At 55.7% G+C, this 20,457-nt stretch overlaps 3 protein-coding genes across 13 annotated transcripts; 2 read left to right on the forward strand and 1 right to left on the reverse strand.

Moving 5' to 3' along the window:
• Window positions 1–1,039: 1,039 nt before the first annotated feature.
• Window positions 1,040–2,907, reverse strand: TMEM205 (transmembrane protein 205). Its single transcript, XM_019964204.2, has 3 exons — window positions 2,805–2,907; window positions 2,540–2,703; window positions 1,040–1,408 (listed from the first exon to the last, which is right to left on the reverse strand). Exons 1-3 carry the CDS (start codon window positions 2,902–2,904, stop codon window positions 1,103–1,105), a joined length of 570 nt encoding a protein of 189 aa, XP_019819763.2. The 5' UTR covers window positions 2,905–2,907; the 3' UTR covers window positions 1,040–1,102.
• Window positions 2,908–3,603: 696 nt separating this feature from the next.
• CCDC159 (coiled-coil domain containing 159) lies at window positions 3,604–11,239 on the forward strand. 6 transcript variants are annotated; one of them, XM_070792876.1, is made up of 14 exons: window positions 3,604–3,872; window positions 5,633–5,877; window positions 5,967–6,193; window positions 6,815–6,961; window positions 7,142–7,175; window positions 7,503–7,591; window positions 7,683–7,764; window positions 7,958–8,153; window positions 8,764–8,831; window positions 8,916–8,992; window positions 9,325–9,446; window positions 9,672–9,754; window positions 10,870–10,986; window positions 11,159–11,239. In XM_070792876.1, exons 1-14 carry the CDS (start codon window positions 3,868–3,870, stop codon window positions 11,161–11,163), a joined length of 1,497 nt encoding a protein of 498 aa, XP_070648977.1. In that variant the 5' UTR covers window positions 3,604–3,867; the 3' UTR covers window positions 11,164–11,239. The 6 variants fall into 6 exon arrangements, 5 of the variants coding, with proteins under 5 accessions (XP_070648977.1, XP_019819749.2, XP_019819750.2 ...); XM_019964190.2 differs by having other exon boundaries at window positions 3,604–3,865; XM_070792878.1 differs by lacking the exon at window positions 3,604–3,872 and adding an exon at window positions 4,645–4,839.
• Window positions 11,240–11,401: 162 nt separating this feature from the next.
• PLPPR2 (phospholipid phosphatase related 2) lies at window positions 11,402–19,901 on the forward strand. Of its 6 annotated transcripts, none has more exons than XM_019964193.2 (10): window positions 11,402–11,934; window positions 13,128–13,301; window positions 14,154–14,233; window positions 14,826–15,014; window positions 15,141–15,276; window positions 15,904–16,175; window positions 17,082–17,258; window positions 17,979–18,101; window positions 18,422–18,473; window positions 18,606–19,901. In XM_019964193.2, the coding sequence occupies exons 3-10, from the start codon at window positions 14,168–14,170 to the stop codon at window positions 18,947–18,949; spliced, it is 1,359 nt and encodes a 452-aa protein (XP_019819752.1). In that variant the 5' UTR covers window positions 11,402–11,934; window positions 13,128–13,301; window positions 14,154–14,167; the 3' UTR covers window positions 18,950–19,901. The 6 variants fall into 6 exon arrangements, with proteins under 6 accessions (XP_019819752.1, XP_019819756.1, XP_019819753.1 ...); XM_019964197.2 differs by having other exon boundaries at window positions 11,402–11,851; window positions 14,113–14,233; XM_019964194.2 differs by having other exon boundaries at window positions 11,402–11,851.
• Window positions 19,902–20,457: the final 556 nt, after the last annotated feature.

A 20,457-nucleotide genomic window follows, 5' to 3' on the forward strand; every position in this document is an offset into this window, starting at 1 on the left:
TCCAAGGGCTACTGTGGATGAACTGAGATGTGTGTCAGTCAGGAAGTGCTGGTATATGCTCAGTAACAAGCAGCCCCACAGTCACCATGGCACCCAACATCCAAGGTTTGCTTCATTTTTTTAAATTGGAGAAAAATTGCTTTATGATGTTGTCTTGTTTTCTGCCATACAACACCCCAAATCCGCCATAGTTATATACATCAACTCCCTCTTGAGCCTCCCTCCCCTCCCCCAGTCCACCCCTCTAGGTTATCACAGAGTGCCAAGATGAGCTCCCTGTGTTATACAGCAACTTTTCACCAGCTATCTATTTTATGCATGGTAGTGTATATAGGTCAGTGCTACCTTCTCCCTTTGCCCCACTCTTTCCTTCCCTTACCGTGTTCACAAGTCCCTTACGTCCAAGGTTTGCTTCTCACTCACACTCATTATTACAAACAGGGGAAGATGTGGTGAATCAGGCACTGGCTTGTATACTTCTTCTCAAAAGTGACTTTGCTCACATTTCATTGGCCAAAGCAAGTCACGTGGCCATTCCCAATGTCAATGAGGTGAAAAAATACAATTGTCCTCTATGGATCAGAACCAGATACTGTTACCATAATACATGCTATGTGTAATAGTTAGCGCCATGCCTGGCACACAGTAGGTGCTCAACAAATGGCAGCATTGTAGGACGAGCTTAGGGGCTGCAACATACTACACTCTGAATTAGTATGCCATGTGAATGGGAAAACGGAATCCCTCAGCTCTCCCCTTGCCTACAAGGGCTTCCCTGGTGGCTCAGTGGTAGAGTCCACCTACCAAGGCAGGAGACGGAGGTTCGATCCCTGGGTTGAGAAGATCTCCTGGAGAAGGAAATGACAACCCACTCCAGCATTCTTTGCCTGGGAGATCCCATGGACAGAGGAGCCTGGTGGGCTACAGTCTATGGGGTTGCAAAAGAGTAGGACACGACTGAGTGACTAAACAACAGCAACAACAACCCTTGCCTGCCCCTCCCCTTCTTTGCTTCCCAGTTGGAGAAAGATGAAGGCAGTCATGTCCAAAGAAGCGTTTATTGACATCCAGGGCCCCAGCAGAGACAGAGAGTCAGTGGGAGCTAGAGGTTGTGGAGGGCCAGGGCAAGGCCTGCCAAATGAAGCCCATTGCTCAGGAGGCAGCCCAGATTGCAAAGGGAGGACAGGCCATGGTAGCGGAAGAACTGCTGGCGGAGGGCGCTGTACTTGGGGTCCTGACCCCGCAGCTGGTGGCAGGGGTCCGAGCCCTGGTGACTGCCCGGCACCTCCCCGCCCAGGCCCCGCTCCTTCTCCACAGTCTGCAGGGCCCACATGGCGGCCGTGGTGCGGGACTCCAGCCAGCGGGCATTGACGGTGGCCAGTGTGAGGCTCAGGAGCAGCAAGAAGAGCTGGTGGGGCAACGTGAGGACAAGGTGAGCCACTCCTGGGAGGCAGAAGGGGCCCCAGGGCATGTCCTTGTGCATCCTCAAAGGCCAGAGGGGAATGGGAGACAGGATCGGGTCAAAGCCAGGTCTCCCTGCTCCATCCCCAAACCCAAACAGAGCTCCAGCTCTCATATCCTGAGACCCGCAGTTCCTAAGGAAAGGCTCCACCACTGTCTCTTCTCTCTCCCCCGAATTCCTGAGCTGCTCCTCTTCTAATACACTGACTGGAACTTTCCAGAACACAGCCTGTCTCCTACCCAATTCTTCCCCAGAACTGAGGATGGGCAGAGCCTCTCTTCCCTGAGTTGGGACAGAGCACCACAGTAACTGTCCCTTCATTTCCCCCAAAGAGCCTAAGACGGGGCCTATCTCCTTTGTGGCCCCAGCCTAGTCCCTAGAAGCTGACATTGGGCCCACAGGGAAAGGATTAAAAGTCCCCGAAGTTTCCAGTTACCCATAATCCCTCATGTGTCTGTGAGGTTATCAAAACCCCTTTCAGGCCTTACCTGCCCACATCTGAGGGACAGAATGGGGTCAGGGGAGGGCAGGATAGAGAAACATGAGATGCAGAGGTGGCTCCTTGCCTTGTGGCTGGGTAAAATGTGTGGATGGGGGTTGTTGCCGTTGTTTAGTCGCTAAGTCGTGACCGACTCTTTTGTGACCCCATGGACTGTAGCCCACCAGGCTCCTCTGTCCATGGGATTTCCCAGGCAAGAATATTGGAGTGGGATGCCATTTCCTTCTCCGGGGATGGAGGTGGGGGACTGTAAATCCCCAGTCAGGCTAGTTTTTAAACAGTGAGCTGGGGTCAGTGCCTCAGCCCAGCTGAGTCACCACAGCTTGGCTGCAGGCCCAGTCAGGGGGAGGAGAGGGAGCAACAGCCAGCAGACAGACACAGGGGGAATAGACAGGGCTGCTGGGGATGGTTGTGCAGGCTGTGCACTGCTCAAGGGTATCCAAAGCCCAACTCTGTGTATACCAGGAAGCTGGGGTGGTTTGGGGGGTCTTGTTTTAATTGTCACAAAGGTGTCATAGGTGCTCAGTGCAGTCCTGGGAGTGAATGTCCAGAGGGTAGTGGAGCCAAAGCCCGCATACCTGGCTGGCCTCCCAGAATGTGAGCTGAGCCCAGGAACACTGTGAAGCCAAGATGCAGAGGTTGACGAAGGCACAGCCCATGGAGATGTGAAAGTAGAAAGGGAAGAGTTTGCTCTGCACCAGACCGAAGGTATGTCGGGGAAGGCCTCGGAAAAGCACAAAGCCTGTGGGGTGCAGGGGACCAGTGTTAGGACTCGTCCAAGGACCCTCTCTCATCCCTGTCCCCACCGCGGGCATCCATGATGTCCAGGCCGACGATCCCTACCTGAGATGAAGGTCACCCACATTTGCATGCCCCAGGCCCCTGACAAGACCAGGAGATGGACCACTTTAGTCAAGCTTCCTGGATTCCCACCTTCCTCCATCTTTCAGGCCTGAGAAGGAGGCACCAGGTAAGTCAGAGCTTTATATTTGCCCTGTGGCCTTCAGACCCTGTGAGCCTGCACAAGGCCAGGGTCATGGTCTATCCAGCAGAGATACCGGGCTAGCAGCCCAGGAATGGGATGGGGAAGACCCAAAACAGTTGTGACAACCCCGACCCTATCTGTCCAAATGTCAGCCCCCAAGATCTTAGGGTCTCTGAACCCCAACATCCATGCCACCTCTGAGACCCCCAAATTTCAGCTCCAGCAGCTCAAGCTTGCAGCCCTAGATCTTCAGAGATCACCCCAGTGATTCCCAAATATCACCCCAGGGACCCACTTCTAACATCAAAGACCACTCCTTTCATGACAGGATGTCGCTAAGAACATTCCCGAAGCACCTCCCAGAGACGCGTTCTAATCCTGGAAACCCCAAATCTCATCCGGAGGAAACCGACCCCACCACTGGACCCGGATCTCGACCCGCAGCACCAGGAGTCCCGGGCTGGACCTAGGATGTCAGGCTTGGTGGGCTCGGTACCTCACTCCCGCGCTCTGGGGTGGCCCGCGGACCTCCTCAGCTACCTCCCCTCGTGGGACCAAGAATTCGTCCCGCCCCCCAGCTAAGCCAGAAGCCAATCGGACCGGAGATCTGTATCTCCTGTACCGCCCTCTTAAATATTGACCAATCGATAAACGGAAACTAAACCTGAAATCCCGCCCACTCTCCGGACTCTCATCCAATTATACCGCGGATCCTAGGATCTGCGGAAGCGGAAAGGCGCCAATGAAGCCTTCGGCTGCATCGGCGGGGGCGGAGCTAAACTGCCAGCCACACCCCTCTCTGTGACTCTACCTTTGGACTCCGCGCGTTTTAATGGGATGGTGTCCCCACGGGATCAAATTTCAGCGTCACAGCTGGGGACTGGCTTCGCGGTCCCTGATGGGAGAGCATGAGCAGGTGGTATGTGGTAGGTGGGGGTGGAAAGGGGTCTGAAGCTTGGAGGGCGCAGGATTCAAGGCCCCGGGGGCGGGGCCCAGGCAAATGACCCCGCCCCCTTCCTCCGAGAATTCTATCTGGAGTGACTGAGGTAGAAGCAGGTGATGTTGGAGGCGAGTTGGGGCGGGGATCGACCTGGTGTCCTGCCTGCAATTGTCACTCAGAAATGCACCCTGCTTTTTCCCCTCCCAAGTCTCCCAGGGCTCCTATGATTCCAAAGTACTAAGTCCTCAGTGTAATTTTCAAAGACTGAGTTCCCGTTATTGTGTATCAGGCACTCGTATGGATTAATTTACTTAATCACAACAACTCAGTAAAGTAGGTAGTATGATATCCCATTTTTATAGTTGGGGACACTGAGGCTTGAAGAGGTTTCATAATTATCCCAACATCACACACCTGGGAAGGGGACAAAACTAGGATTTGAACACCGGCCATCCAACTGGAGAGTCTCCTTGCTTAATCATCATGCTGTACTGCCTCTGGCAGTGAGGACCTCCCTGAGGCAGTAACTTTTGAAGGGGTAGCTTAGAACATTTCAGGAAGAATAATAACCCTTGCAAGTTATTATGGTGGGTGTGAAGATCCAGTGAGGGCTTAGGATGGTGTGTGAAGACCCAGTGAGGGCTTATGGTGGTGCCCAGCACTCAGCCAAATGTTCAGAAAATATGAACTTAAAAAGGGATTAAGGAAGATTTTACAGAGGCGATACTGAGTAAGGTTTTGAAGGGTATATAGGAGTCTTCCAGGAGGACTGGGCTAGGGGAAGGATACCAGAGGGCCCAGAAAGGACAAAAGAAGAGAAAGCACTATATTGTAGCCTTTCTGGCTGAGTGTGATCCATGGCAAGATGCCCTTCACCTGGAAGTTTTTCCAGGCAGACCTGTCCCAGGTTTCTCCGGCTGTGACAGCCCTCACTACACTGGAAGGGCAAGGGGGTATGTATGTGAGACCCAGAAATGAGCCCTTTCCTGTTCCCAGCCTTACCTAGTGCAGGCATGGGCCCCAGTTCAGCTAACATTTGTTAAATGGATGTGCTGTGCCTCTCCTTCTCACATTCTGTGGCTCTCATTTACTGGGGAGCCAGTTCCCAACTCCCCTGCTTGGCTTGCCCTGACTTGTTTGAGCTGTCCTGCCAACCTCCTGCTGCTTCCTCCTGGACCTCTGCCTCCAGCCACCCTGACTTTATCAGCACAGAGCACCTGGTTCCAGACCTCCAAGCTTTAAAAAAAAAAAAATATATATATATATATATATATATATATATATATATATATATATTTACTTAACTGCACTGGATCTTAGTTGCATCATTTGGGATCTTTGTGGGCTTGTGGGATCTAGTTTTCTGACCAGGGATCAAATCCAGGCCCCCTAACCAGAGATTGAACCTGGACTCCTTGCACTGGGAGCACAGACAGACCTCTAAGCTTTGGCACATGCTGTTTCCTGCCAAGGATGTCCTTCCTTTAGGGCCAGTGTTAAGATCTTTTTTTTTTTTCTTTTAGGCTTATCTCAGACCTCAGTTCCCTCTGTGGGAACTTCTGGGTTCTTCTCACTGTCCAGTCCAACCCCTGGGGCTAGGATCATTTTTCACCCAGCTTTGGCTCCTACCATAACTAAGAAGCCTGTGTTGAGGGCTGCGGCCACTCTGGGGTGTCAGGAAGGGCCTGGGGTTGTCAGGACCCAGAAGCTGGTCTCAGTGCAGCCCTCTGTCCCCCCCACTCACAGCAACCCTCTTCTGGCTGGCCTACCTCTGGACCCTGAGTACTCCGTGCCTTGCTACCGCTCACTTCCCTCACCCTCCAACGTGTGTTCACCTGCTCACAAGAAGTGTGACAAGTGCTGTGGTTCATGTTCACCTGCTCACAAGAAGTGTGACAAGTGCTGTGGTTCATGTTCACCTGCTCACAAGAAGTGTGACAAGTGCTGTGGTTCGTGCTCGCCTGCTCAAAAGAAGTGTGACAAGTGCAGTGGTTCGTTGAGGGACTAGCCTGGGGCTGGGGGAGCTGGTGTGATGTGGGCTGGCTCTCAGGAAACCTTCACCACCCATCCCTCTTGCCAGGCACTTCCTCAGAAAAGACCTTGGAATATACATTTCACTGGTCGAAGGACCCAGAGCCAGAGACCTCACAGCCGACTGCACCTGAAAACACAGTGACAACTGAAGCCTGGAGGCCAGGGAGAGACTCAGGGTGTCAGTCACATGGGTCTCCCTCCACCCTTTGCTCAGACTCACAGGAGCCGTGTAATGGCCAGGATCTTCCGAAGAGGCATAACAGCAGCACTAAGGTCTACCCCACCTGGGAAACCCCTTCCTGCCACACCTCAATCTACTGTTGCAGGGCTTCGGGTGGGGGCTGTGGAGCAGAGAGCTCTTGAGAACCCTCACGCCTTATGTCTTCAGCACCCAGAACAGCGCCCAGTGCTCAGCCAGGCCTGCACTAAAAATGTCTTGAATGAATGGAATGGATGCCTCATTGTGTGTCTTGTGGAAGTGTTAGTTGCTCAGTCCTGTCTGACTCTTTGTTACCCCATGGGCTGTAGCCCACCAGGCTCCTGTGTCCATGGGATTCTCCAGGCAAGAATACTGGAATGGGTTAGCATTGCATTCTCCAAGGGATCTTCCCGACCCAGGGATTGAACCCAGGTCTCCTACATTGCAGGCAGATTCTTGATCGTCTGAGCACTGGGGAAGCCCATTATGTGTCTTAATGAGGTTCTGTCTGTGATTGTCTCTGGGTATGACTGCCTGTGTGTCTGTGACTGTGGTTGTATGTCTGAGATGGGCATGACATGTGCCCTGGGTCTTATGACTTAGCATGCATCTCTGTGTCTGAAGTTGTGTGTCTATGGTTGTGTTTCGATGACTGTGTGTGGTTGTGCATCAGGAGTTGCTGGTGCTCCTTGCAGACATTGTTGATGCCGTTTGCCCCTAAAGAAGAGGGCCATTACCTGAGTCCAAGCCGGAGTGAGGGCTCTGAAGCTGTGTGTTCTCAGGGGCAGCCCCCATGCCTGCCACACAGATGCGCTTCTGAGTGTGTTCGGGCTGGGGCAGAGGTGAGGTGGGGTTGGGGGTGCATGCATATGCCTGGAGGCAGCTTTGCCTGCCCTCGGGGGTCTAGGACACCCAGAACTCAGCAGACCCAAATCATGTCTAACCCCCACACCCTGGGTTAGGGTGAGCAAGGATGCAGCCCAGGGGTAAATTTCTACTGCCCTCATGTCCCCCTTCTCTAGAAGCCCTTGGAGACCAGCTGTTCCAAAACCAAAGGTAAGAACCTTCCACCCAACAAGACTATGGGTAGAAGACCCACCAGTTCCTACCTCCACCTTCTGCCCCCTCCTCAGTGGACCTGCACCATTGCTTCCCATTCATCCCTGTCATCAGCTGACCCTTGCCCCTGACCTTGCCCTTCATCCTTGTCTCTGACCTTGACCCCTACTCCTTCTTCTACCTCTGCCTCAGCCTACCCCAGCTCCTTACCTTGTCCCCTGCCTCACTCCCAACCCTGAACCTCTACTGACCTCTGCCCTGACCTTGCCCCCCCCACCCCCCGCACCCTTCCCAGCCTTGGCTGACCCTCACCTCTGCTCACAGTTAAGTCCACCTCGATGATTCCCGACTGCCAGAAGCTTCTGAGATGTGAACTGGAGTCACTCAGGTGTCAGTTACAGGCCCAGACCAAGGTGAGCCACCTCAGCCCCACCTCCAGCAATTGTCTCCATCCCCTCCCACTTCACCCCTGCTCCCACCCCTAGGCCTGACCTCTCGGCCCAGGCTTTCGAGTTCCTAAACCACTCAGTGACCCTGTTGGAGAAGGAGAGCTGCCTGCAGCAAATCAAGATCCAACAGCTGGAAGGTGAGAACTGGCCAAGGGTTGAGGTAAGGCTGGAGGCTGGCCCTGTCAAGGTCAGCCAGGTCAGGCCAGGGTGGGAAAAATTGGATGGGTTTGGGTTTCAGGCCAGGGTCTGGTGAGGGTTAGGGGAAATTGTGTTCAAAGCTAGGCTCAGGGCTGTGGGTGGGGCTCAGGCAAGTTCCCACCATCTCTGTAGAGGTGCTGGGCCCCACGAGCCACCAGGGAGACAAGGAAGGCCACAAGTGGGATGTGGTGGAGGGACGGCAGGAGCTGTATGAGGCCCTGGCTCAAGGCCTGCAGGGGCTGCAGAAGAGCCTGCATGACAACGAGGAGGTGCAGCGGGCCCGCACCACCCGCTGCCTGCAGTTGCTGGCCCAGGAGATCCGGGACAGGTGGGTGTTGCCAGGAGGGTTGCATGGAGGTTGCTTCAGGAGAGGAGGGAGGCCAGGGAGAAGGGGCCACAAGTGGGATGGGGGAAATGGGAGGGGGAAGTAAGTAAGGGAGTCTGGGGCGCCATGGAAAGCTTGGGGGACAAGAGGAGGGGGTGGAGGAGGCAGGAGGCAGTGGGGCTGTGTGGGAAACTGGGAGGCCAGAGGAAGGGGAGACAGGGATGGGAAGGGAGCTCAGGGGACCAGAAAGCTGGCAGGGGTGAGATGGGAAACTGGAGGGGAGAGGTGGTGGAGAGGGGCAGAGTTGGGGTATGGAAGGTCAAGGGCGCCAGAAGATGGAGAACTGGAAGCCAGGAAATGGGGGCCTGAGGGAATAGGAGGCTGAAGGTCAGAAGGGGTGGACAGGGTGGGGGTAGGGAGGGGTAGGAGGTGGGGGAATAGTAGTAGAAGGGGAAAGCTGGGTAGGCAGGTGGGGGGAGGGGACAAGCCTCTGGGGGATGGTAGTTGAACAGATGGAAACAGGGAAGGTGGCAGTGGCTTGGGGGAGGCAGGTGGACAAATGGGAAGCCAGGAGGCCAGGATATGGGAGGCCAGAGGTGCCCTGTCTCCTCAGCAAGAAGTTCCTATGGGAGGAGCTGGAGCTGGTACGAGAGGAGGTGACCTTCATTTATCAGAAGCTCCGTGAGTGCCCAAAGCCTATGGCCGGGAGGGCAGGGTGGAGGTCCTTCTACAGCTTCAGCCCCCTTAAGTCCCCTCCCCCTACAGAGGCACAGGAACAGGAGATCACGGAGAACCTGGTGAACATCCAGAAGATGCAGAAGACACAGGTGAAATGCCGCAAGGTGAGCAGAGCAGGGTGGGGTGGGAGGGGAACCTTGTGTGAGTTGGGGTATGGGGATCTCTGCTGGCCTCTACTATCATACTGCAGCCAGAAGGCCTGGGTTCAAATCTCAGTTTTGGTACTTACTGCTATGTGATTGTGATCAAGTCACCTCCCCTCCTTGAGCCTCAGTTTCTTCATCTGTATAATGGATGTAATAACATAGCCCTGCCTGACCGAGTAGCTGCATTAACTGAGTGATAAGCTGTTTAAAGGCATCCTGGTATGTAATAAATGCTATATCACACCTTTCACCATTATTATTATTGTTTCCCCATCCCTTTCTGACCTCAGGTCCTGACCAAGATGAAGCAGCAAGGGTACGAGACAGCCAACTGGCTAGAGACTGAGGAATTGCCACCAGGATGCAGTGGTTCCTGGAGGGATAACCTCCAAAAGGAGCTGGGTGACATATGGTGATGAGCTCCCACTGTAACCTCTGACCCCTGACCTTCATCTGCCCTGCCCTCTCCTCCCAATCAGATCAACCAGTGACCACCAGAACCTGGAACCCACCTGAGTCCAGGTCTCCCTCTCCTCCTGGGACTCATCTCCACCCTTCCCCCACCACAGCCCCCCCGCCCCAGCCCTGAGCAGTCCAGAGTCCCCTGGAGGGCCTACAGATCACCATCTCCCCACAGGTCCGCTGTGCATGTGCTGCAGAACTCCTTTGATGGCCTCACCATATCCTCAGGGGGCCGCCCCAGGGCCGCAAACCTCAGGGGTGAGGGGGGCTGAGCAGCACTCCAGGGTTGGGGGGGAGATCATTCTCCAGCTTCACACATGGAGGTCATGTCAGAAGCCATATTTGGGGGTCACATCTGTTGGGTCTTCCCCCCGCAGTTATTTATTTATTGATTTTTGGTTATGTTGGGTCTTCATGGCTGTGTGCAGGCCTTCTCAAGTTGTGGCAAGCAGGGGCTACTCTCTTGTTGCTGTGCATGGGCTTCTTATTGAGGTGGTTTCTCTTGTTGCGGACCATGGGCTCTAGGTCTCGTGGGCTCAGTAGATGTAGCTTGGGCACTCCAGAGCACAGGATCAGCAGATGTGGTGCATGGGCTTAGTTGCCCCATGGCATGTGGGATCTTCCCAAGCCAGGAATGGAACCTGTGTTCCCTGCATTGGCAGGCAGATTCTTAACCACTGGACCACCAGGGAAGTCCTCTGTTGGGTCTTATTCTGTGGTCACATTAAATAATGTTCTGGGGTGACATTAGAGAGTCCCTGGAGGTTTCATCCAAGGGTCACTCAGGGTCACTAATCTTTTTTAAAGGTCAATGGGATAAAATCTGGGACTCCCCAACTGGCATTAGTGGTAAAGAACCTGCCTTCCAGTGTAGGAGACATAAGAGACATGGGTTGGGTGCTTGGGTCGGGAAGGTCTGCTGGAGGAGGGCATGGCAACCCACTCCAGTATTCTTGCTTGGGGAATTCCAAGGGCAGAGGAGCCTGGCAGGCTACAGTCCATAGGGTTGCACAGAGTTGGGCATGACTGAAGCAACTTAGCGCACACACACACACGAATGGGGTAAAATTCAAGGGTCATCAATTGAGATCATAGTTTGGGGTCGTGTTGGGTCACATTCAAGGGACATGATCAAGGATCACATTATATCAAGGGTGCTGCTGCTGCTAAGTCGCTTCAGTCGTGTCCGACTCTGTGCGACCCCATAGACGGCAGCCCACCAGGCTCCCCTGTTCCTGGGGTTCTCCAGGCAAGAACACTAGAGTGGGTTGCCATTTCCTTCTCCAATATCAAGGGTACTGGGCTCATATTCACAGACCACTCAAGGGTCACATTCAGGTGTCATGATAGACTCGCACATGTCCCTCCTGCAGGCTATAAGGGACACAGATGCCTGAGCCCTCCTCTTCCCTGCTGGGACTCGGACTCAGACACGGACCAGGGCCCTCCCCGGCTACTGCTCAGCAAGAGCCGCAGCTCCTTCCCACCTGGTACGGATCTCCCCCTCCCCCAACCCACCTTTCCCTTCCCCTTCTGGCCTGCCCTGGAGTCCCAGAGTCTGGGCACCACCCCAAACTCCCAACCTGGATATCTGCTCCCTGACCACCACGCCTGGGGTCCCCTGGACCAAGCCAGGTTCTGACCCACCCTCTCTCTCTGCAGCCTGAGCAGCCGGGACTGCTCTCCCTTGAAGACTCCTCCAGAAAGAAAATAAACTAGCTGAGACCTTCCTCCGCCTGTGAACTGTTGCTCCTGCTTCTTCCTGGGCCTGCGAGTGACCCCTGCAATTTACTACCCAGTCTTGGGCAAGATGTGGAGACCAAGGGGCTGAACAGGATATGTGGTTCTAGAGTCAGGGGGCGGTGTGACACTGGATTTAGTATATGACAAGGTCAGAGGTCAGTATGTCCAGTTATTGAGTGACCAGACAGTCTTTTCCCCACTAGCCACCAGTCTTCCTTTGTGGGCTGCCCTGGCGATCCTGCCTGCTGTCCCTACTGCCAAATGGGGAAACTGAGGCTCAGAGAGGGAGGGTCTCGTTATCCCACCCTCTTAGGATCCTCCCTCTTAACCTCGTCTTCGTTCCCTCATGGTTCGCCCCCAAAAGCAAGCGGGGCCCCGCCCCGAAAACGCTAATGAGACATCGCGAGGCCCCGCCTCACGGGTTATGCAAATAATGTCCCGGAGGCCCCGCCCCTCCCGCCGGCGCGGAGACTGCGCGGCGCGGCCGGGCCGGCCGACCGCGTCTCCATCTCCGCGTTCGCCTGCTGGCTGGCGGTCGGTTTGTCTGTCCGTCCCGCTGCGCCGGGGCCGTCTAGGTGGAGCCAGGGCTCAGGCGGCGGTAGTGTCGACCCGGTGAGGGGGAGGGCCTCGGGGCGCCGCCTGTACCTCTTCTTGCCGGCTTCCGAGCGTCGTTGTGTCTGTCTGGCCAGGGTTCGGTTCGTGTGGGTCGGGTCCCCTGCGGGTCCAGCGCGGGGAGGGGGAGGGGAGGCTGCGAGCTGAGGCTTGGGGACCCAGCTAGGGGAGGGGTGGATGGGGACAGTACCCCGGTGAGGCTGCTGGTGACTGGGTGGTTGTCGTTATGTGTCAGTGTGTGTGTGGCATCAGGGGTGTGCGTGTGGTGGCTGTGTGACTGTGTCTCCCGTGGCTGTCTTTGTGTGATTGTCGCCGTGGGTATCACTCTGATGGTGACTGTGTTGTGGTCGTGTTGCTGTGGCCGCCTTTGAGTGGCCCTGTGACTGCTCTCTCAGTGATTGTGTGTCTGTCTCGGTGTCTGTGTGGTTGTATGCATGTGACTGTCATTGTGTGGCTGTTGTGTTTTTTCTGATGGTGTGTGGGGGCCCATTATTCTGTGACTGATCGTGTGCCTTTCTTATGTGTCTGTGTGCAAGTCTATGCCACAGTCCATGTATGTGCCCTTGTGTGGCCATGTGGATGTGGTTGTGGATGGCAGGGCTCTTCTGTGACTGTCAAGGTGGACCCCAGACTTAATATGTATCATTCTGTGCCTTGTAATTGGGGGCGTGACGCTGTGACCAGTTCTGTGACACCCCCCCCCCCCACTGTGTGTGTGGTGAGTTTTTTTTTGATGTGACTCTTAAGTGTATTGGCAGCTTTGAGTCTCTGTCCCTGATGGGGGTGGAGTGGGGCTGTATGTAGGGCCATGAGGTATGTGAAGGACCTCCTGTTGTGTCCCAGTGACTGTGTGTGTTGGGGGCAGGGGATTTGTTTGATCTGCGTGGGTGTCTGTGACAGGCCGTGTTCACACCGTGCTGTGTGAGGGTGCAGTTGTGTGTAGTGGGTGTTGGGCACCTGTCTGAATGAGCGAGCCCATCTTGTTCATCACAAGGCTGACACCCAGTGCATTGCTTGGAACCCAGCAGGTCCTTCATCCTTGTTGGTGGGATGGACGAATGCTGTTCGATTGGATATGTGTGTGTGTGTGTGTGTGTGTGTGTGTGTGTGTGTTGGGGAAGGTGGTTGGGATGGAAGCTCTGGCTGAGTTGTGTACTCTGGGAGGGGTGCCGATGTGTGTCTGTATCTCTGTGAGAGTGAGGGGGCCATGGCTGGGTAGGCACCTTGGGCATCTGGGATCTCTGGTATGACCCTCACCCCACGTGTAACGTTGCAGAGCAAGCGACGTGGATGGGGCACTGGACCCAGAGTGCCTACCCCTGCCTGTCTGGGCCTCAGTTTCCTCATCTGGGCAATGGGGGTGACCATCCCTGCCCTGCTGGCTGCCAGGAGCGGCTGTGAGTCTGTGGGCGTGGCAGCAGCCTGCGGGAAGCCATAGGGCCATTCACAGGTGAGGTCTGGCTGGGAGAATGGGTCAAGCAGGTGTGACTGTGTACGCCTCTCAGTGCTGGGGACTGACTGAGGTTAGACTGGGGGCGGGGCGGGGGGGGAGGGGGAGCGGGTTGAGGGGGAGATAGCCCTCTCTCATAATACAGGGAGGCAGACGGGCTGGGAGGAGGGGAAAGGAAGGAGAGAGGGAGAGGCAGCTGGGAGAGAGGGAGGGCCTGGCCATCAGCCCAAACCAGTCAGGCACAGCCCATGGGGACAGGAGAGGGAGGCCCCTGTGGGCTCTGGGGGAAGTGGTATGGGGGGAGGGACCTGGTGGAGGTGGGTAACAGGGAGCATAGGGCTTCCTGTAAAGCACGTAGGGGAAGAGTATGGGGGTCTCCTAAAAACTAGTGGGGGTGAGGAACCTTATTTGTAGAAGAGGGGTTCCCTTTAAGCAGGATGACTCTGTGCTGAAGGCCAAGGGGAGGGTTCCCACATGCTAAGGGAGACTGGACCCTACAAGGTATGGAGTCAGAATCTCCTGTGCAGGCTGTGGGGGACCACTATAGAATCGGTGGGCACTTCAGCAGAGGCTGAGCTGAGCAGGTTGTATCGGTGGAGGCACGTGCCTCTAATAAGCTGGGACAGGGGCAAAGACCTGGGTATGTGAAGGCGTGGCCAGAAGCCTCAGGGGGGCGGGGCCGGGGCTCCTTGGCTGTAGTTGGAAGAGCCAGGCTTAGGGGGTGGGGCCAGGTGTAGTTGGAAGGACCAGGGATGGGGGCCAGGGTGTGGCCAGAAGACTCCAAGAACAGATGACCTGAGGCTCCCTCTAGGCCCCGCCCCTGGCGGTGCCATTCCCTCTGCATCTCCACAGGCCCAGCCATCACCATGGCGGGAGGGAGACCTCAGCTGAAGAGGAGTTTTTCCATCATCCCCTGCTTTGTCTTCGTGGAGGTGAGGAGCACAGTTCCTCCCTGGCCCAGAGGGAGGAGGCACCTTCTGAAGTGGCACTCCCTGGGATTCCAACCCACCTCTGCCCATCCTTACTGTGGAACTCTGGGCACCTCACATGCCTTCCCAGGCCTCAGTTTCTCATCTGCAAATGGGCACAGTTGGCATCCCTCCCTCTCTCTTAGGGCTGTTATGAAAGTAAAATGGATTAATTCTAGAAAAAGGTTTAGTATGATGCCCAGCCCACAGTAAGAGTTACACCTGTTGTGGCTGCTCCTATTGGGTTGGTGCAAAAAATTCGTTATGGAGAAACCCAAATGACCTTTCTTGGCCAACCCAATATTTCTACCAGTAGTTTTCTTTCTCTGTTGCTCTGTCCCTCCATCACACTCACTTTTTGAGCCCTGGCCCTGTTGTCTCTCCCTCTTCCCAGTCCGTTCTCTCTACCCACTCCTCTTCATCTCTCTCTGTATCTCTCCTCCTTGTCTCTTTCTCCATCTCTGTGTCTTTGTCTCCATGGCTCTGACTCAGACCTGACCCTTTCTTTCCTCTCTCTTCTCTGTCCATCTCTCTCCCCACCCTGACTGGACGGCAGTCGGTACTGCTGGGCATCGTGGTCCTGCTTGCCTACCGCCTGGAGTTCACAGACACATTCCCTGTGCACACCCAGGGCTTCTTCTGCTATGATAGTACCTATGCCAAGCCCTACCCAGGGCCTGAGGCTACCAGCAGAGCACCCCCAGCCCTCATCTACGCCCTGGTCACCGCTGGGCCCACCCTCACGGTGAGACTGGTGGTAACCCGGCTCAGACTATGGGAAGGGCCTTCCAGGAGGCAGGAGGGCCGATGGGTGGTGGGTGGAGGACTGGGTTTGAAGGCCAAGAAGACCACACCTTGGTCTTGCCCACAGATCCTGCTTGGGGAGCTGGCACGTGCCTTTTTCCCTGCACCGCCCTCAGCCGTCCCCATCATTGGGGAGAGCACCATCGTGTCCGGGGCCTGCTGCCGCTTCAGCCCCCCGCTGCGGAGGCTGGTCCGCTTCCTGGGTGAGTGACTTGGTCAGGGGTCAGCCGTGCAAAAGGGAGATGGGCCAGGCTCGGCCATAATAAGAATTCCATGGGGGAAAGGGCCCTAGAATGTCCATGATGGTGACTTCATGGGGCAAGAGGAATTTGGGCTGTGGGCAGTCCTAGTGGAGGCTCTAGAGATATGGGTGTGCCCTAAGCCAACCATGATGGCAACTCTAAGAGGAGGGCCCCAAATTACCACAAGAAGAATCTCAGGCAGAAAAAGCACAGGATGTCCTCAGAGCAGTGGGGTGAGATCCCTGGCAGTCTTCTAAATATGGTCTCAGCCGCAGTTGGTGGCCTTGGGGCAGAAGGGCAGAGCTCACCCGAAATGGTGGTCCCTGGGGGAGAGGGTTGAAGATCCTCCAGGATGAAAATGAGCAGCTCAGTAATAGCAAGAACAGGGGCAGGTAGAGGAGGCTTAGAATGACATCCCAAGGGAACATGGCCCAACTGTTAGGGAATATGGTGCTAGGGGGAGTCTGAGGTGTGCCTTCATGTCAGTCACAGGAACAAGGAGACAGGGACCCAGATGGGCCTTAAGGGGGCTCACAGGAGAACAGCTGCTGGGCCCTGGCATGAACCCCCTCTCTCATCCTACCCCAGGGGTCTACTCTTTTGGCCTCTTCACCACGACCATCTTCGCTAACGCGGGGCAGGTGGTGACCGGTAATCCCACGCCTCATTTCCTGTCCGTGTGCCGCCCCAACTACACGGCCCTGGGCTGCCCGCCACCCTCACCGGACCGGCCAGGGCCCGACCGTTTCGTCACTGACCAGGGTGCCTGCGCCGGCAGTCCCAGCCTGGTGGCTGCTGCGCGCCGCGCCTTCCCCTGCAAGGACGCTGCCCTTTGCGCCTATGCCGTCACCTACACAGCGGTGAGCCCCGAAATGGAGGCAAGGCAGTTGGGGGGCGGCCAGTGGTCAGAAGACCCTGTGGGCTGGGGCCTCCAATCCCTCCCAGAGTGAGGCCACGCCCTACGTCACTGTGACTCCGCCCCTAGGGCGGAGGCTCTGGCTCCACCCCTTGGAGTCTGGTCACGCCCCCATCTTGAGTCAAGAGCCGTCCCCTTGGTGTTTAGCCACGCCTCCAGACCCACTAACCCCGCATCCGAAGGAGGCTATTGGCTCAGCTCTATAGACTCTGTCCAGTGAAGCCTAGCCAACTCCCTGCCGTGTCACAGGTCCTGGTTATTGGCTGGGTGACTAGGTAGTGGGCTTTCAACTCTGTCCCCTGGAGCCCTTGTCCCCCACTTTGACATCACCTTTTATTGGTCTGGCCATACTCCTGAGTCAATTTCGTTGAAACTTCCTGATTCTTCTCCCCTGCTTTTCCCTGGTCGCACCCACTGTTGCTCTGACTGCTTTTTCTGGCGTTGGGGACTATGCTTCTAACCCTGTTAGTGGTCCCCAGGTGTTTGGGGACTCCACCTCTTGGAGCTCCTAACAGCACTTGTCACTTGGGCCTGACTCCACCCTCTGACTTTGTGGCTACACCCTCAGCCAGCAAGAATCTTTCACCATCTGTGATTGGTCTCCCAGAGACCTGGGGCCCCAGACCCTATCTACTGCTCTTTGGTGCTCAGGCTACACCCTCTTTCCTGCAAAGTCCCACTGGGGGTCCATGACTCCATCCCCTGAACTCCAGTCCCCCTGGCTGTGTTCTTTGGAGCCCCAACGTGGCTTCTCAGGGTTCAGACCTCACCCCCTTCCCTGAATGTAATGTCCACTTGAGTTTGGGAACTGTTGCTGCCGTGTGACCTCTAACCTGTCCGGCCCCTGCAGATGTACGTGACACTCGTGTTCCGCGTGAAGGGCTCTCGCCTGGTCAAACCCTCACTCTGCCTGGCCCTGCTGTGCCCTGCTTTCCTGGTGGGCGTGGTCCGCGTGGCGGAGTACCGCAACCACTGGTCGGACGTGCTGGCTGGCTTCCTGACAGGGGCAGCGATTGCCACCTTTCTGGTGAGCCCCCTTGCCTTCCATCCCTGACCCGAGGCAGGACTGCATGATGATGAAGGGTGTGGACTTTGTGTGACCTTGGGCAAGTCCCTTAGCCTTACCTAGCTGGGACATTCTCATCTGTGAAATCGGATAACAGGTTTGGGACCCGGGTAAGGCAAGTGAGGCACTTACTTGAGTACACCAACTAAGGGGGATACCAGAACACTCAAGATCAGGGAAATATTATAAATAATAATATAAAATAATATTAATCATGACAAATTTATTTTATTTATTAAAAATAATTTTTTTTGGAGGCACATGGCATGCAGGTTCCCTGACCAGGGATTGAGCCTGTGTTCCCTGCAGTGGAAACACAGAATCTTAACTACTGGGCCACCAAGGAAGTCCCAAGATAAATAATATTCTAATGAAATATTCTCCCAAATCAGGATTAATGGAAAAACCCATGTTGTCCAAAATACCAAAGGTTTAAATAAGGACAGGATTACATCCTGTTGTTACACAACTCAGCATCATTTGCCTCCCCATGTGGAATAAGTAATAAGGGTACCTATTTCTTAGTAAAGTGGAAACAACGGTATTTAGCACATTATAGGCACCATAAAAGTGTTAGCTGTTCTTGAAAACCTAAGCCTCAGTTTCCTTATCTGACAAATGGCAATAGTAATCTACCTTATTGGCCTCAGGCCTCAACAACCCCTTTCCCTCTGTTGATAGGTCACCTGTGTCGTGCACAACTTCCAGAGCCGGCCACCCTCTGGCCGAAGGCTCTCCCCTTGGGAGGACCTGAGCCAAGCCCCCACCATGGACAGCCCCCTCGAAAAGTTAAGTGTGGCCCAGGTAAGGGGGGCCGGGGGCTGCTCCCGGCTGGAGAGGGTGGTGGGTGGAGGGGGGACCAAGGAGGGAGGAAGTCGGCAGGCGGTGAGGGGTCTCAGGGCCATGGAGGGGTAGAGGAATCACTTGTCTCTGTGGACCTGGGTCCCGGGGGGGGCTGTCCCACAGAATGGAAGGGTGTGTCCCCCCTCCCTCTCAAGGAGACATGATTAATCCTGAAAACTCGTTACCTGTTCCACTGGGCTCTATGCACTTTGAGCCCCTTGTGGCTGTGGCCAGGGTGCCCAGGGGGCCACTAGCCCCTCCCCTCCGCCTCTTTGTCTCAGGAACCCGAGGGCTGCAGGTCGCATTCGACACCGGCACGGCTCACCCCATCCAGTGAGTATCAAGGAGACGGGAGGATAAATAGGGGGACTTCCAGATGGCTGTCACTGCCACAGAGGTGTCACTGTGCTCTTGTGGCCTCTCCCAAGCTTTCTAATCCCTTGACTTCTGATTCCTGATCCCTAGAGCCGCAGAACTGCGCCCGCCGTGGCCACCTGATCCCCAACTGCGTGTCCTCCAGGGCTCCAGCCATGTGTTCATCGCCCCGTGTGCCCCGCCCTCGATTGAGGTCTGAGCCGACGCCCCTGCCTCTCCCTCTGCCCCTGCCGGCACCAGCCCCCAGCCAGGGCCCCTCACCCTCTTCGCCTGGGCCTGGGGGGCCGGGCGGGGGTGGTGGCCGTGGCCGGAAGCTGCTGCTGCCCACACCCCTGCTGCGGGACCTATACACCCTTAGCGGACTCTATCCCTCCCCCTTCCACCGGGACAATTTCAGCCCTTACCTGTTTGCCAGCCGTGACCACCTGCTGTGAGGCCTGACACCCACCCAGAATCTGCCCAGTCCCCATTTCTTCCCTGCCACGCGTGTGTGTGCGTGTGCTGTGTGAGTGCCAAAGCCCTTGTCCCCAGGCCAGCCAGGCCCATACATCAGAGGATGGCTGGAAGGACATCGAGGGGACCCCGTGTCTCTTGCCCTCTGGGACCTCCAAGTGGGCATAATTGGGAGGTGGGTCCTTGCCTCCTAGGATTGCCCTTTTAAGGGCCAAAGCCTGATCCCATTGGCCATTGCCCAGCCAATGGGAGCTTCCCAGTTCTCAGAATTCTAGCCAAAAGGAGTTTACTCCAGCCAATAGGAGAATCCCCATCGTTTCTTAGACACCTCAGGCAAGAGGGCAATTCTAAGTCAGTGTTCAGCCTCTGAACAACAAATAGGAGTCCTTGGTTCTCAATCTCAAGGTGGGTGGGTATGATTCCAGTCAATGGGGGACCGCCCATGTCTAAGCATGTGCAAAGGAGAGAATGCTCTCTCCTCAGAATCAGAGTCCAGCTGGAGGGTGGGGGGCAGGCTCCCCCATGGCAGGGTCCTTTGGGTACCCCTTCCTCTCTCAGCCCCTCCCCCATGTGCAATCTCTCACCCAGTCTCTCTTAACTCCCAACTTGTGCAGGGCTTGCCCCATTTCAGAGGTTTTGGGGTTCAGGGTGCTGCATTCCCCCTTGCCTGTGCCCAGATCACTTCAAACCCTTCTGTTATTTATTAGGGCTGTGGGAAGGGAGTTTTTTTTTTCCTTAGAACCACCCCTGTTCTTCACACTGCCCCCCCCGCCGCCCCCATGCCTCAGCCTCATACAGATGTGCCATCATAGAGGCATGGGTGGAGCAAAAAGGGCTCTCCAGCCCCGGCAGCCAAAGGCAGTGGGCAGGAGAGACACTGCCCCCCTTTCACACCCCCTCCTCATCTTTAATAAAGACCTGTTTGTAACAGAAGTTTGGCCGCCTGCCTTCCTCCTCCAGGTGGCAGGGGTGAAGGACTTTGATGTTGGGTGTGGGTGTCAGTGAGGCTTGGTGTGAGTGTATAGTCACAGGGAGATAGCGGGGAGGCAGCATGGGGCTGTAGGATCCATGACTTGGCTTTAATCCAGGCTCAGCATTTCCTGGTTGTGTCACCTCAGGAAAGTTAATTAACCTCTCTGTGCCCTTGATTCTTCATCTGTCAAATGCAAACAGCCCTGCAAGCCACATGTAAGGCACACAAACATACTGTGAGGGGCCTCATGTGACTGTCTTCCTCAGGTGGCTGGCCTGTTTTTGACCATGGCCAGGGTGCTGAGGGTACAGGGAATACGGTGAGGGGACTGTAGAGGTCCTAATAGAAGGGGATGCTGAGGGCAGCAGGAACCTCCACGCTGAGTCCCCGACTACATGGATCTGACCAGGGGTTTTGATTATGAGGTTGTGCTGAGAACCAACCCCTGAGGGCCCAGCAGAGACTGGGGAAGGTAGAAGGACAGGGAGCCACATACAGCCCCCCCACACAAACATG

This window comes from Bos indicus, chromosome 7 (assembly GCF_029378745.1).
Source record: "Bos indicus isolate NIAB-ARS_2022 breed Sahiwal x Tharparkar chromosome 7, NIAB-ARS_B.indTharparkar_mat_pri_1.0, whole genome shotgun sequence".
Taxonomy (NCBI): Eukaryota; Metazoa; Chordata; class Mammalia; order Artiodactyla; family Bovidae; genus Bos; species Bos indicus.